The sequence below is a fragment of the Asterias amurensis genome, chromosome 15 (genome assembly GCF_032118995.1).
Source record: "Asterias amurensis chromosome 15, ASM3211899v1".
NCBI lineage: Eukaryota > Metazoa > Echinodermata > Asteroidea > Forcipulatida > Asteriidae > Asterias > Asterias amurensis.
This window is the reverse complement of record NC_092662.1, coordinates 6,306,161-6,320,129: the sequence shown is the minus strand read 5'-3', so window position 1 is coordinate 6,320,129 and position 13,969 is coordinate 6,306,161. Positions and strand designations below refer to the sequence as shown.

General features: G+C 38.8%; 1 protein-coding gene across 1 annotated transcript in view; it reads left to right on the top strand.

Annotated features, from left to right (window-relative positions):
* Positions 1–13,969, top strand: part of LOC139947986 (uncharacterized) — a 39,304-nt gene that overhangs the window by 7,366 nt on the left and 17,969 nt on the right. The window contains exons 7-19 of the mRNA XM_071945927.1: positions 235–289; positions 1,079–1,377; positions 3,080–3,195; positions 4,169–4,235; positions 4,968–5,050; positions 5,854–6,008; positions 6,415–6,489; positions 7,521–7,622; positions 9,087–9,191; positions 10,097–10,212; positions 10,571–10,609; positions 11,331–11,498; positions 12,060–12,204. Of these exons, the coding sequence (XP_071802028.1) occupies positions 235–289; positions 1,079–1,377; positions 3,080–3,195; positions 4,169–4,235; positions 4,968–5,050; positions 5,854–6,008; positions 6,415–6,489; positions 7,521–7,622; positions 9,087–9,191; positions 10,097–10,212; positions 10,571–10,609; positions 11,331–11,498; positions 12,060–12,204 (1,525 nt within the window). The remainder of the gene's footprint in view (positions 1–234; positions 290–1,078; positions 1,378–3,079; positions 3,196–4,168; positions 4,236–4,967; positions 5,051–5,853; positions 6,009–6,414; positions 6,490–7,520; positions 7,623–9,086; positions 9,192–10,096; positions 10,213–10,570; positions 10,610–11,330; positions 11,499–12,059; positions 12,205–13,969) is intronic.

Genomic DNA, 13,969 nt, shown 5'->3' with positions numbered 1-13,969 from the left:
TGCGCAATCGCGTCTACGTATGCACCCATTAGCCGTGTACAAAACAGCGCGATGTTCCCTCATTTTGCCAACCAAAATGTTAGTGCGCATGTGCTATGTGCTATTTCCATATTTCATGGGAAGGGTCTATTCTTCTGTGTACATAATTAGTCTTTCATGTCCCAGTTTGTTTCCATTTATGGATACTTTTTACCAAGTTTTATATTGAAGAATTTTTTGATTTGATTTCTTCAGATCTCTGATGGTAGACCACAAATGCTGTCCTGGCTGCGGATGTTTTTGTAATACGGTAAGGTCAGCTAAATGCTGTATTTCTTGAAAACTCACATTAGTTTGGTCTTGATAAAATTGAAATGGCAGTCTCTTGTCATCTAGTGTGAAAATTCAGTGACAGTTTTTGTAGTTTTCTCAGCAAGTAGACACTGTAAACATGACTTTTATTGTATCTTTCTTGATAATGTTACCTATGACATAACCAGTCTATGACCCTACTTTTAAAGACACTGGACACTTGATAATTGTCAAAGGCTAGTCTTCACAGTTGGTGTATCTCAACATATGCATAAAATAGCAAACCTATGAAAATTTGAGCTTAATCGGTCGTTGAAGTTGCTAGATATTAATGAAAGAAGAAAACACCCTTGTCGCACCATGGTCACACGAAGTTGTGGGCTTTCAGATGCTTGATTGCAAGACCTCATTCTAAATCTGAGGTCTCGAAATCAAATTCATGGAAAATTACTTCTTTCTCGAAAACTACTACACTTCAGAGGGAGCTGTTTCTCACAATGTGTTATACTATCAACCTCTCCCCATTACTCATTACCAAGTAAGGTTTTATGCTAATAATTATTTTGAGTAATTACCAATAGTGTCCACTGCCTTTAAGTCATTGTACAGAATAACTTCAAGAACAACATTCAATTAACTCTTTTCATTTTGGCTTTTTAGCATGTTTGTGTTTGTATGTTAACCTGTGATTATATATTTACCATTGTTAAGTGACCCTTTCAGCTACTGCTGCTGGTCATAATTCCTGTGAACACCAATTAATAAACAATAATACATTTTTCCTCAGGGAGTTGTGATGGTTTGTAACTCTGACGAGAAAGACAAACCTCAGCATCATTTTCATCGTGAATGCATCTACGGTATCTCAGGCACCCTGTACTGCCCTCACTGTGGTGATGCGTCCAATCTGCGTGAAATCTCCATACCATCTAATGGCCGAATCAACGCAATGCGTAAAATCCCAAAGTCCATGATTCAGAGTGGGATTGTGAAGTTACCGCAGTCGCTGGTCGAGAAGTTAGCGGGATCCTCAGAGGATGAGAACATCTTACCTAAAGCTCTGGAGGATCTTCCAGTTGGACCAAGGTATGAACTTAAATTATTTTATCGGCAAAAAGGGAAATCAGAACTCAATTTCATAGAGTCGCTTAAAGCCAGTGGACACTATTGGTAATTGTCAAAGATCAGTCTCCTCACTTGCTGTATCTCAACATATATGCATAAAATAACAAACCTGTGAAAATTTGAGCTTGATTGGTCGTCGGAGTTGCAAGATAACTAAGAAAGGGAAAAAACGCCATTGTCACACAAAGTTGTGTGCTTTCAGATGCTTGATTTCGAGACGTCAATTTCTAAACTTGAGGTCTCGAAATCAAATTTGTGGAAAATTACTTCTTTCTCAAAAAACTACTCCACTTCAGAGGGAGCCGTTTCACACAATGTTTCAGACTACCAATCTCTCCCCATTACTTGTTACCAAGTAAGTTTTTATGCTATTAGCTATTTTGAGTAATTACCAATAGTGTCCACTGCCTTTAAGCAAATTTTGCATAAAATTTTCTGCTAAGCAGAAATGAACAAGATTTCAGTCAGAAATTACACATACTTTTTGTGCTTAAGCAGCTCTATGAAATTGGGTCTTGAAGTTGTTGCTTTAATCAGTAGTAACACTTGTAAGATGGCGCTTCTTTTAGTTTGTTAAGTCGTATCTGAATTTGCAGTTGCGGCTACAGGTACAGCTGTTGCTAGGGATGCTGCTAAAGATGTCCTATACTTCAACACACAATGATGTGGCTATCTAGCTGTATCCGTAGCCATAGCCACCGATTCAGGCATGGCTTTACATCTCCTAGCCGATACTAAGTTGAATGTCCTTCCAACAAACTATTGCGATCCGTCTGAGAGTTAGTTTTGAAATATCTGGAATCAAAGAGAGAGAACTTTAAAACAGCAGTTTTGCTTATTACCTATGCGCTGTCATGCATTGAACTTTGCTCTTGAAGTGACACAACAATTTTGAAGATTTTTGTATGCAGAGGGCACCACAGCAAAAACACACAGCACCGAGGCAATTGCTGTGGGTGCTGTCCCCGATTATTAAAAGCCTGCACTGTACATCTGATTGTCCTATAAGTGGAAAATTAACAAAATTATTTGCAGTCCCTCTAATAATTGACTGTATGTTTAATATTGATTATCAATTCATAAATACCTCAGACAGATTCGCTATTCCTATTGGTAGAGAGCGCGTCACGTGGGTGTGTATAAACCTTTGTTTATGACTAGTAAAAAGTGTTGAAACATGGGCGTGACACGCGAGCTTGCACCTGTGCTCATAAGTAAGTTTATTCATTTCTATTGGTCGAGAGCAACGGCTGAAACAGTTGTGCCACATCACGTGATACGCGCGACGCGCACAGCATTCCTTTATAAAGAGTTGTTTACCCGAGCGCCTTACCATTTTATTGCTGGAGGGGTGTTGTGTTGAAAGAAATCATTGAAAAATTATAATTTTTGCATTTATTTTACTTTTTGACCCAAAAGTGTTGATATTTTTAGACTGAAAAGGTATTTATTAGTGGGAATCAAAGTGTGTTGAATCGGTTTTCAACTAGTGGTTTAAACCCTCCGAGGCCTGGTTCTTGATAATTTACTTCGACTTCGTCTCGGTAAAATTATCAAGAACCAGGCCTCGTTGGGTTTAAACCACTAGTTGAAAACCTCTTCACCACACATTGATTCCCTTATCAATACAATATTTTTAAATTTGTTTTGTGATTGGTTTTAGCGCCAGAATGAGCATGACAGTGAAGGAGAAACCAACACCAGTGAATGTCGAAGATGAATACTCTACCATGCCATCTAAGAGCATTACTCTCAAATCAGGATCCATCGTTACAACACGTAAGAATATCAATCAAGGCCTTACATCCATCAAAATCCAACATAGGGTTTCTGTGGTATATCTGACCTCATGCTATGTTTGTTTCTCGAATCCGTTAAAATCAAACCATGAGTTCTGTTGGATGTGCATAATTATATTTGGGAAGCTAAGATTTGTTGTTTCCTGATAAAATTAAACATAGCTTCTCAGTCATTGTCAGTAAATTTTATCACAAATGATACATCGCACCTAAGGCCTGGGGTCGATCTTACAAAGATAATCCCAACTAAGGACTAGTCCTCGACTCTTTAGGAGTTATTGAAAACTTAAGGCTAGTCCCAAGAAGGCTAGTCCTAACTCTTTGTAAAATCCATCCCAGATTCCATTAAAATCACACCCTATGTACTGCTGGATGTGCATAACTCTATTTTGGGTAGTTGAGTTAAATCCAACATCAAGCTAAGATTTATTGGATTTGAGGCAATGCAGGGTGAAGTATCAATGTATATTTGGTTTGCGGTAACACCATGTGTGTATCTACTTGCCAGGTAGAGTTTGTTCAGTCTCCTGACGATGACTAGAGCAAGCTAGTCGAAACGGTGAGACCAATTCAGAACTGACTCCGCGGCAGTACAGTTAATTACGATCCAATAAGCTAAAGTAGAAGTCCAAGTCTATTTTCTATACCATCCGTCCTGGTAATAGTTAAAAAGCAGGACAGTTCTTTTCAGAACTGAGAAGTCTCCCGAACCTCCGATTATCTACTCTGCGGCAGTAGAATAAAGCAAGACAGTTCTCTAAGAACAAACTCTTCCTGGCAAGTAGATACACACACGGTGTTACCGCAAACCAAATATACAAGCTAAGATTTGTTTCCTGATAAAATCAAACTCCATTTAGTAGTCACGGTCAGAAATTTCTGTTAAAAAAGATACACAGCACCTAAGACTTGTACAATCAATGATATATCGATTATATTTATTGATATTTTAGAACGATTGCCACCAGGACCAGGAAGGAATGTACTAGAGTCTGCCATGGAGTACCTCCATACAGAGACGTAAGTCAGCCATGTGCCAACCTTTGTCAATAGAATGTGCAAGTCTCACACACATTGTAGACCTTTATCATGCTGTCACCCTCTTGGTCATGTTCCCTGTTTTTATAACAGTAATGAATGCTAACATTCATTGGCACCAGACTATTATTTCGTCCAGCGGAGTCCAATGGAGTAAAATCAAGATGGCTACACTGTGACAAAGGTCTATTACATCCCTGCATTTGTTTTCAATTCCTTTGTCCCTGTACTTAAAGACTGTGGACACTATCGGTAATCCATTCTTTTCACTTGGTGTATCTCAACATATGCAATAAATAACAAACCTGTGAAAATTTGAGCTCAATTGGTTGTCGAAGTTGCGAGATAATAATGAAACAAAAAAGCACCCTTATCACACGAAGTTGTGTGCTTTTAGATGGTTGATTTTGATACCTCAAATTCTAAATCTGAGGTCTCGAAATCAAATTCGTGGAAAATTACTTCTTTCTCAACAACTATGTCAACTTTCTCACAATGTTTTATACTATCAACCTCTCCCCATTACTCGTCACCAAGTAAGGTTTGATGCTAATAAATATTTTGAGTAATTACCAATAGTGTCCACTGCCTTTAACATGCAACCATACACTTTATACACGAACATCCTTATGGAGCTTTCCCTGTGAAGTGTCCCTAGTATTCATGTGGTATCTCTGAACATTTCTCCCTTGTTTATTTTTTCCTACTTTACAGACCAAAGAGGATTCGTTTTTTCCCTAAGAATGTTTACGCGGCTTCAAGTCAGGGAGATATGGCCAAGGTTCTTCAAATGCTGGGTAAGAAATTTAAGAAATCTTCATGCAAACTTGAATCTTTGTCTCTAAATGGTTGATCCATAGCAACATAAACCTCTATTGCATTAACACAGCAATATTATATTGCAGGCTGGCATACCACATATTTCTTTCAAACCCACATTAGATGATTATGAATGGTCAGACAGTAGGAGGGTTGACTATGCACTGTGTATACATTCAACACATGATATGATATTGTAGTCTGCCATGTTACATCTATCATTCAAACCCACATTTGATGATATTGAATGGTCAGACAGTAGGAGGGTTGACTATGCACTGTGTACACATATACGTTCAACACATGATATGATATTGCAATCTGCCATGTTACATCATTCAAACCCACACTCCATGATAATGAATGGTCAGACAGTAGGAGGGTTGACTATGCACTGTGTAGATGCGTTCACCACATGATATGATATTGCAGTCTGCCATTTACATCTATCATTCAGACCCACATTCAAACCCACATTCAAACCCACATTTTATAATATTGAATGGTCAGACAGTAGGAGGGTTGACTATGCACTGTGTATACGTTCAACACATGATATGATATTGCAATCTGCCATGTTACATCTATCATTCAAACCTACATTGATGATTATGAATGGTCAGACAGTAGGAGGGTTGACTATGCACTGTGTAGATGCGTTCACCACATAATATGATATTGCAGGCTGGCGCAGTGCATCTATCATTCAAACCCACACTCCATGATAATGAATGGTCAAACAGTAGGAGGGTTAATGAATATTTGAACTTTTCTTCTTCAGCGGAGGGATTTGACCCCAACTATCGTTTCCGTTCTCACAACATGGAGTCTGCTTTACATCCTGCCGCTGCTAACGGCAATCTAGAGATTATCGTTATCCTACTGCAGGCCGGGGCAAATATAGATGCTGAAGATGAGGACCATAAAACACCACTGGTAGGTGCAGCCATTTTTTAAAATTATTTTCAATCCATACAAAGTTACACCCGGTTCAGACAGGCGCTCCAGAGTCGCGCCGGACCAAATAGATTATGAGGCCCTCTGGGTCGACCGTACTAAATTTTGGTTTTATACAGGCGAACTTAACATAACATTTACATCAGGTTCGGCTCATGACAAGATCAACAACTGAAACCAATGCGCTCCAGAGTCGTTCCGTCTAGTCGCTCCTAGTTGTTTTTGTACTGTGTGGCTGTTAACTGTTTCCCTGCACAGTAATTGTAGCGTTGGTGTTGTGTGTTTCATCAAGTCAAGTGGGTTACCACCCAATAACTCAATGCAAACTGTATGACAGTAAACTGGTTCCCTGCTAGCATTGACGTTATGTGCTTTTACCTTGTAGATGTCGGCTGTCGAGAGCAATCATAACGACTGTATGAGGTATTTGATCAAACATGGTGCTACAGTACAACATAAGGTAAGCTAGGAATTCCTTCTCTCTTTGGGTCAATCAGGCCTGATACTTCATGGAGGCTGGCCATTAGCTTGGTGCCTTTGAAATGTTCAAATAGAAAGACGCACTTTCCTCATGGAAGTGCCCTTTACCAAGAATCAAACGTCTTGGTGCCCCATCAAATTATCTTCAGACCCCTTGCATTATGCGAAACGCTATACTGACGCCCATGTTTTGGCGCAAAAGAACAGCTATCGTCCAAACATTTGCCTCCTTTGACCCCAGTGAGGGCGCTTTTTGACCTTAGTGAGGGCGTTTTCTTTAATGTGTGACGTCACATGCAAGGCATATATTAGAAAGTTGAACTTTCCTCATAGGCGTGCCCTCTACCAAGGAGAAAATGCCTCAGTGCCCCATGAAATGTTTCAATAGAAAGTTTTCAATTAAAGGTGGCCTTTACCAAGACGAAAACGCCTTCATGCCTCTGCCCTTTCAAAAAAACGTCAGCATCAGGCCTGATGTTTCCTATATTTTCATATTACTTTACCATTTTGTGCATAATGTGTTTACATTTTACTTCAGACACTGCAGACTTTATAAAAGTTTCAATACATTAAACACTTATGTACCTATCATATGGGTCATCTACAGCTCCTCCAAGATAGTTTCCTGCAAAAGCATATTTGATTTTTTTTGTTGAAGATTCATTATGGTTGTAAACAACTCGCAAATCCATTTATAAATAAGTACATATTTATGACAAAAAAGTCTTATGACCATTTCTCTATATTGGGTATGTTCAATTAGCTTCGGTCGATCTTATAACTTTGACCTCATTCCAGGGGCTCACCCGGTCAGCCCTAAGTGCCCTGCTTGTGCAACTGCTCACTTGGGGCTGGCCCCAGGTGCATGACGACACCACTAGAGGGCGACTGTGTGATAAGCTCTTTTCAGGAACCTGAATGAGCACCGCAGGGTCGACACAGGGAAGCTAATTCGAACACACCAACTATTAAGAGTGATATCAGTAACCCTTTGATTATTTATGTTTTCAGGATGATGAAGGTATGACTATTCTGCATGTAGCAGCCAAGAATGGTAATCTAGAGGCAGTCAAATACATCACATCTCTCAGGAAAATAAACCCTAATTCCCAGGTAAGTAGAAAAAAAACTCTGAAGGGATTCGAACCGCTCCCACTGTTGGATCAAAGGAATCCCATCAACCAGTTTTTTAATAATAATTGCAGGGATGAGAATTTTCAGACTTTTGTCTGAATTGAGACTTTTAAGTCAGCCTGATGAAGAAATTCAGCCACTCTTTTTTTTACATATCAAGATGAACTCTTTGATATACTTCTCTAGTGCTAAGGATGCTGTTCCTTAAAGCTCCTTAGAATGTAAACCCCAAGGGTTACCAAAGGGTGGAAATACTATCGTTTGAAGAAATTCAGCCACTCTTTTTCTTACATTTCAAGATGTACTCTTTGATATACTTCTCTAGTGCTAAGGATGCTGTTCCTTAAAGCTCCTTAGAATGTAAACCCCAAGGATTACCAAAGGGTGGAAATGCTACCGTTTGAAGAAATTCAGCCACTCTTTTTCTTACATTTCAAGATGTACTCTTTGATATACTTCTCTAGTGCTAAGGATGCTGTTCCTTAAAGCTCCTTAGAATGTAAACCCCAAGGGTTACCAAAGAGTGGAAACGCTATCGTTTGAAGAAATTTGGCCACTCTTTTTCTTACATTTCAAGATATACTCTTTAATATACTTCTCTAGTGCTAAGGATGCTGTTCCTTAAAGCTCCTTAGAATCTAAACCCCAAGGGTTACCAAAGGGTGGAAATGCTATCGTTTGAAGAAATTCAGCCACTCTTTTTCTTACATTTCAAAATGTGGCTCCTAGTGTCAGGCTAGCTCTGTTATCAACAGCCTCGCTACCATGGGCAGCGCGCCATATCAATACCTCCTGCACTAACCCCTGGTAGGGATGTACTGGGAAACAACGCTGATTGGCTCAGGAAATTGTACGCAATAGATGTCAAGTGGTGCGCGTAGTTGTAACATATTTGTATGTCAATCCGGCCCACGTTTTTTATGACACGAACATGTTTGCTTTTAAACAAAAACATTCTTTAAGACAAAATACATGCGGCCTCGCGTAGAAAATATTGAATAATGAATATGTACGCTCATTAATGGCTCATTTAAACGTGCTAGCATATAGCACATTTAAATTGGATAATTCCCGGGGGTTATGATTGAGCAAGGCATGCTGGGGAAAAAATTGCGCGGTGAGATCGATCACCCCTGGGAACGAGATTGTGTTATCAATGACTCTAATCCCTGTGATTGGTACGTGCGCTTCATAATGCTTATTTGATACCTTTGTATTCAGAGTATTTTGTAATTGTTTATCATTAAGTCTGCACAATTATTCAATTTGTATTTTGTTGCGATACATAGTATACACCAAGGAACTTTAAATTTCTCTGAACAGCAGTGTACCAGTTGATTGGCCACATTTGGTCATTTTCGGTTACGCTATCGTACACAATTGCTCTTAATTTTTGAAAAAAGGGGCAAAAATCAACTATTTCTGTATTATCTTGCCAAACAGGACGACGGAGGTTGGACACCGATAATCTGGGCTGCTGAATATAAAATTATTCCGGTAGTTCAGTTTCTTATTGAGAGAGGCGCTGATTCTAACATCAGAGACAAGGTAAGGTACTCAAATATACGGTATCAAAGAACATGCCTTGTTTTATACCAAAACCAACCTGCAGAGGGCCATGTCACATGAGGCAACTTTTACAGGCAACTTAGAGGCAACCAACCGCAGTGCATGCAAAAAGAACACTTTGGTAGCACATGAGTAATTTTTCAAACAATTTCTCAGATTCCCCTTCTTGGAGATTGCCTAAAACTAAGCTTGGGCGATATCACGATATTATCGAACTAATCGAAATATCGATATATCGCGATATATCGCGATATCGATAAAGTATCACAATATCGCGATGTATTTCCTAGCTGAGACATCTTGCACCCCATAGGTTTGGAGTAAAACCAGAAGAATAGGTCATTAGAACACCCCTGTTAAGCTATGACTGTCTCTTCTACAACTTTCACTGGGAGTTTGAAGACTGATGATGTTAAATTTAATTAATCGCGATTATGTCGAATATCGCGATAAATTGTCGGCGATATATCGTGAATAAAATAAATTGATATCGCCCAAGCTTACCTGAAACTGTTTGCCTCTTGTGACATGGCCCTAAACTCAAAGCTGGGTCAATTTTCTTATCAAATACAAATACACGATAACAAAATAGTGAGTGTCACGACGTTCGACCCGAGCAGATTCAAGCCTTTACAGAAAGACTCTGCTGGTGTCCAAAACGTCCGGCCACTCATTGCTCCTTTTGGTTGGTAAGCAAAATGCTAATGCAGAAAAACAGGAATACAAAAAATGCTAATGTTACAGTTGACGTTACTTTAAATGGCATTTCACTATTTCTTATAAGTGCCCGATTAAAAGTAGACTATATACCACAGAAATTTGTTTAATTTTTTATTTTAAAATGCCTTCATCAAACTGCACAACATTTTTGTTTATGTATCTAGGAAGGGAATTCCGGTCTCCATTGGGCTGTGTTTTCTGGTGCTGATGATGTTGCTGAAATCTTTATCAATCGCCATGGTGATGTACAAGCACCTAATGTACATGGTGACACACCCCTGTAAGTATGACATGGATGTACACACAAAATCAGTTGGCAAATTTGGCAAACGCCAAGTGGCGCAGAGGTATGACTTTTTTGTCCAAAGCATTTATGTCATAGAGGCAATGTTGTCGCGCAATCGAGTTGCAACGTTTTTTTAACTGACGTGACTGTCTAATTAAGGGTCTCCCTTCATCAAATCACCTTTAAAACTGGATTTGACTTCTTACAGTTTTTACCATTATAAAAACATCTAAAAGATGCTCGCTTTCTTATTGGCAAATGCTACAAATAATTCTTGTTGAAATGTAATCAGCTTTTTAAAAACAAAGTGATCAAGAAATTGAGCTATTTATGTACTTATTTTCTTTGACAGGCATATTGCAGCGAGAGAAAACAACTATGGATGTGTCACGTGAGTACTTCTTATTACTTTTTTTTATTGGTTTTTACATTGCTCTTCGCGCTTTGGTGGCCAAAATAAAATAATAGTGGCTTCTTACACAGGTCTCAGGTTCGTACCGTCGTGACGCTCATGGCGCTTCAACATTATTACCCCCGGTCACTGGGCCTTAAATCATTCCTTCAATCATCTCAGCTCCCTGGGGAGTATACAGCCTGTGCCGCCAAGTATGTGGCACACTAAGCTAATCAATCACAAGAACCATCCCTGCCCTCACGATTTATTAAGATAAATCTTCTGAAATCAATCAAATCTTAAAGGCAGTGGACACTATTGGTAATTACTCAAAATAATTATTAGAATAAAACCTTACTTTGTAACAAGTAATGGGGAGAGGTTGATTATATAAAACATTGTGAGAATCGGCTCCCTCTGAAATGCCATAGTTTTCGAGACAGAAGTAGTTTTTCACAAATTTGATTTCAAGACCTCAGATTTAGAACTTGAGGTCTCGAAATCAACCATCTTAATGCACGTAACTTCGTGTGACAAAATTGTTTTTTTCTCTCATTAATATCTTGCAACTTCGATGACCGATTGAGCTCAAATTTTCACAGGTTTGTTATTTTATGCATATGTTGCGATACACCAACTGTGAAGGCTAGTCTTTGAAAATTACCAATAGTGTCCACTGCCTTTAAAAAGTCTTTATGTTTCTTGTTGTCTCTTGTAGGATGTTGCTCCTCCGTAATGCAAGTATTGATGTGACTAACAAAGAAGGAGAAACTCCAGTGGATTGTGCCAAACCTGACACGGACGTCTCTCTGGCTTTACAAGTCAATCGGAAAATGAAGGTAGCCATAGCCAACCGAGCCATTAGGACCGAGAAAATCATAAGCCGGTAAGAATAAGAATCAATCAAATTATTGTTGCAAAATTGTGAATATTTTATCAAAATATGAAACAAAACCTTCAACAATCCAGTTATTTATCAAGACTTTTAGTAAGTAATAAACTACCACCAATCAAAGGTATTGACAAAATCATAAGCCGGTAGGAATAAATATCAATCAAATTATTGTTGCAAAATTGTGAATAATTTATCAAAATATGATACAAAACATTCACCAATCAAGTTATTTATCAAGTCTTTTTGTAAAAGTAATAAACTACCACCGACCAAAGGTATTGACAAAATCATAAGCCGTTAAGAATAAGAATCAATCAAATTATTAATTTGTAGAGAGCCGGCACGTTAATCTGGAGGTCGCAGCTTGAAGTCCCACTCTAGTCGGTTTTTCTCTGCTCAACCCAACATTATTCAAATATTTCATGATCCTAAATCACAAACTCATCCTTTTCATAAATTGCCTTCGAAGAATAAATGATTTGAAATCATAAAATGCAGACCACTGTTCAATGGTTTATGTTGTTTATATTATTTGTACTTTATTTCCCCCAGTGATATCGCACGTGGTTTGGAGGCGCTACCAATTACAGTTGTCAACGCTGTAAATGACGACCCTATACCAACTGACTTCCACTATGTTGCTAAGAGTTGTGAAACAACACCACTCAATATCAATCATAGCATCAAGCAGCAACCGGTAAGGACTATAATCCAGGCCTAGGATGGGTCAGGATATTTCCTGGTGTTACAATTTATATAGGGTGCGTTCGGTAAACGTGTCAACCCCTCACTCGGGTGAGCCCCTGACAAGAGCTAATCGAATGATCACTCACCCTCTCGTGGTGACGTCATGCACCTCGGGCCAGCCCCAAAGTGACCCACTCCACAAGCAGGGCACTTGGGGCTGACCAGGGTGAGCCCCTGTAATGACGTCAAAGCTCTTTAACGTACCGGGGGGAAGACCGTGGTCGACCTAGGGAAGCTAATCAAGTGCACCCATATATTGTTTTGATTTTAAAGGAACATTACAGAATTGGTTTTTGCTAACAAAACAGTTGCTGGCAGTGTAAGCACTTTATGTAATCCACCATATACATAAACTGACAAACCTGTAGAAGTTTGAGATCGATCGGCCATCTGGGTCACAAGAGAATAGTGAAAAACCGATTACAAATTTTGTATTGCATCGATGCCAAAATAAAAATGAATAAAACACTCACTGAGCGATAAACTCCAAACGCGAAGTTAGATTATTTCTTTCTCATCAAATATGACAGTTCAGACAGAAATATTTTAAGGGATGTTTTCAACTATCATCACCAATAGACCGTGTAGTTTTATGTAAATCTGTGATCTGCACGATTTTTGTTTCTTACCAATTCTGTACATTCCTTTAAGGTGGGTCATAGGTTGGTCAATACTATTTACGACCATAAAAACTTTCTTGGCAAGAAGCACTGCAGCTGTTGATAGTTTTTACTTTGAAGTTATATAGTTTGGATTATTTGTCACACCTAATCATAAGATTATGAGAAATGAATCATTTCTGAGTTGGTGTCCGTTTGTGTCTGCTGTGACCAGAGAGATTGATTGAATTGATCCAATGTTCTGTTGAAAGTACTGTGACATTCTTTTGCTTCTTTCTCGCGGTAAAGATGCTGTATTCAGCTGAAACTTTTACATGTATTTCTCTTGATAATTTTGCCCATAAATCAGCATTCATGGACAAACAAATATTCCATTAAAGACACTGGACACTATTGGTAATTGTCAAAGACCAGTCTTTACAGTTGGTGTATCTCAACATATGCATAAAATAACAAACCTGTGAAAATTTGACCTCAATTGGTCGTCGAAGTTGCCAGATAATAATGAAAGAAAAAACACCCTTGTCACACGAAGTTGTGTGCGTTTAGATGGTTGATTTCGAGACCTCAAATTCTAAATCTGAGGTCTCAAAATCAAATTTGTGGAAAATTACTTCTTTCTCGAAAACTACGTTACTTCAGAGGGAGCCGTTTCTCACAATGATTTATACAAGCAACCTCTCCCCATTACTCGACACCAAGTAAGGCTTTATGTAGCCCTATATAGGACTCTTTCTCTGTACACAGGAACAGAGTCCTAACTATTGAGGCCCGTTTCTGGGGGGGGGGGAAATTTCACAGCTTCATAACTTAAATCTTACCTGCAACAAGCCACTAATTTCAACAGATTCACATTCCATGGCGGCATACATTTTTCTGCGGTGGGTTTTGGTCCTCAATTTCCCCACAAATCCGTCATTTTTGTGAAATAATGCAGCTTCCATCGTTAAAAAATTCTAGTTTCGATCGTTTTCTCACAGTTATGTCTGTTGTCGTGCGTACGAGTATACAAGACCCATGATGCAAGCTTAGACGCATGAATTCTTGGTCACCGTATCTTGACTGCACAGCATTACGAACACAATTCAAAATTTG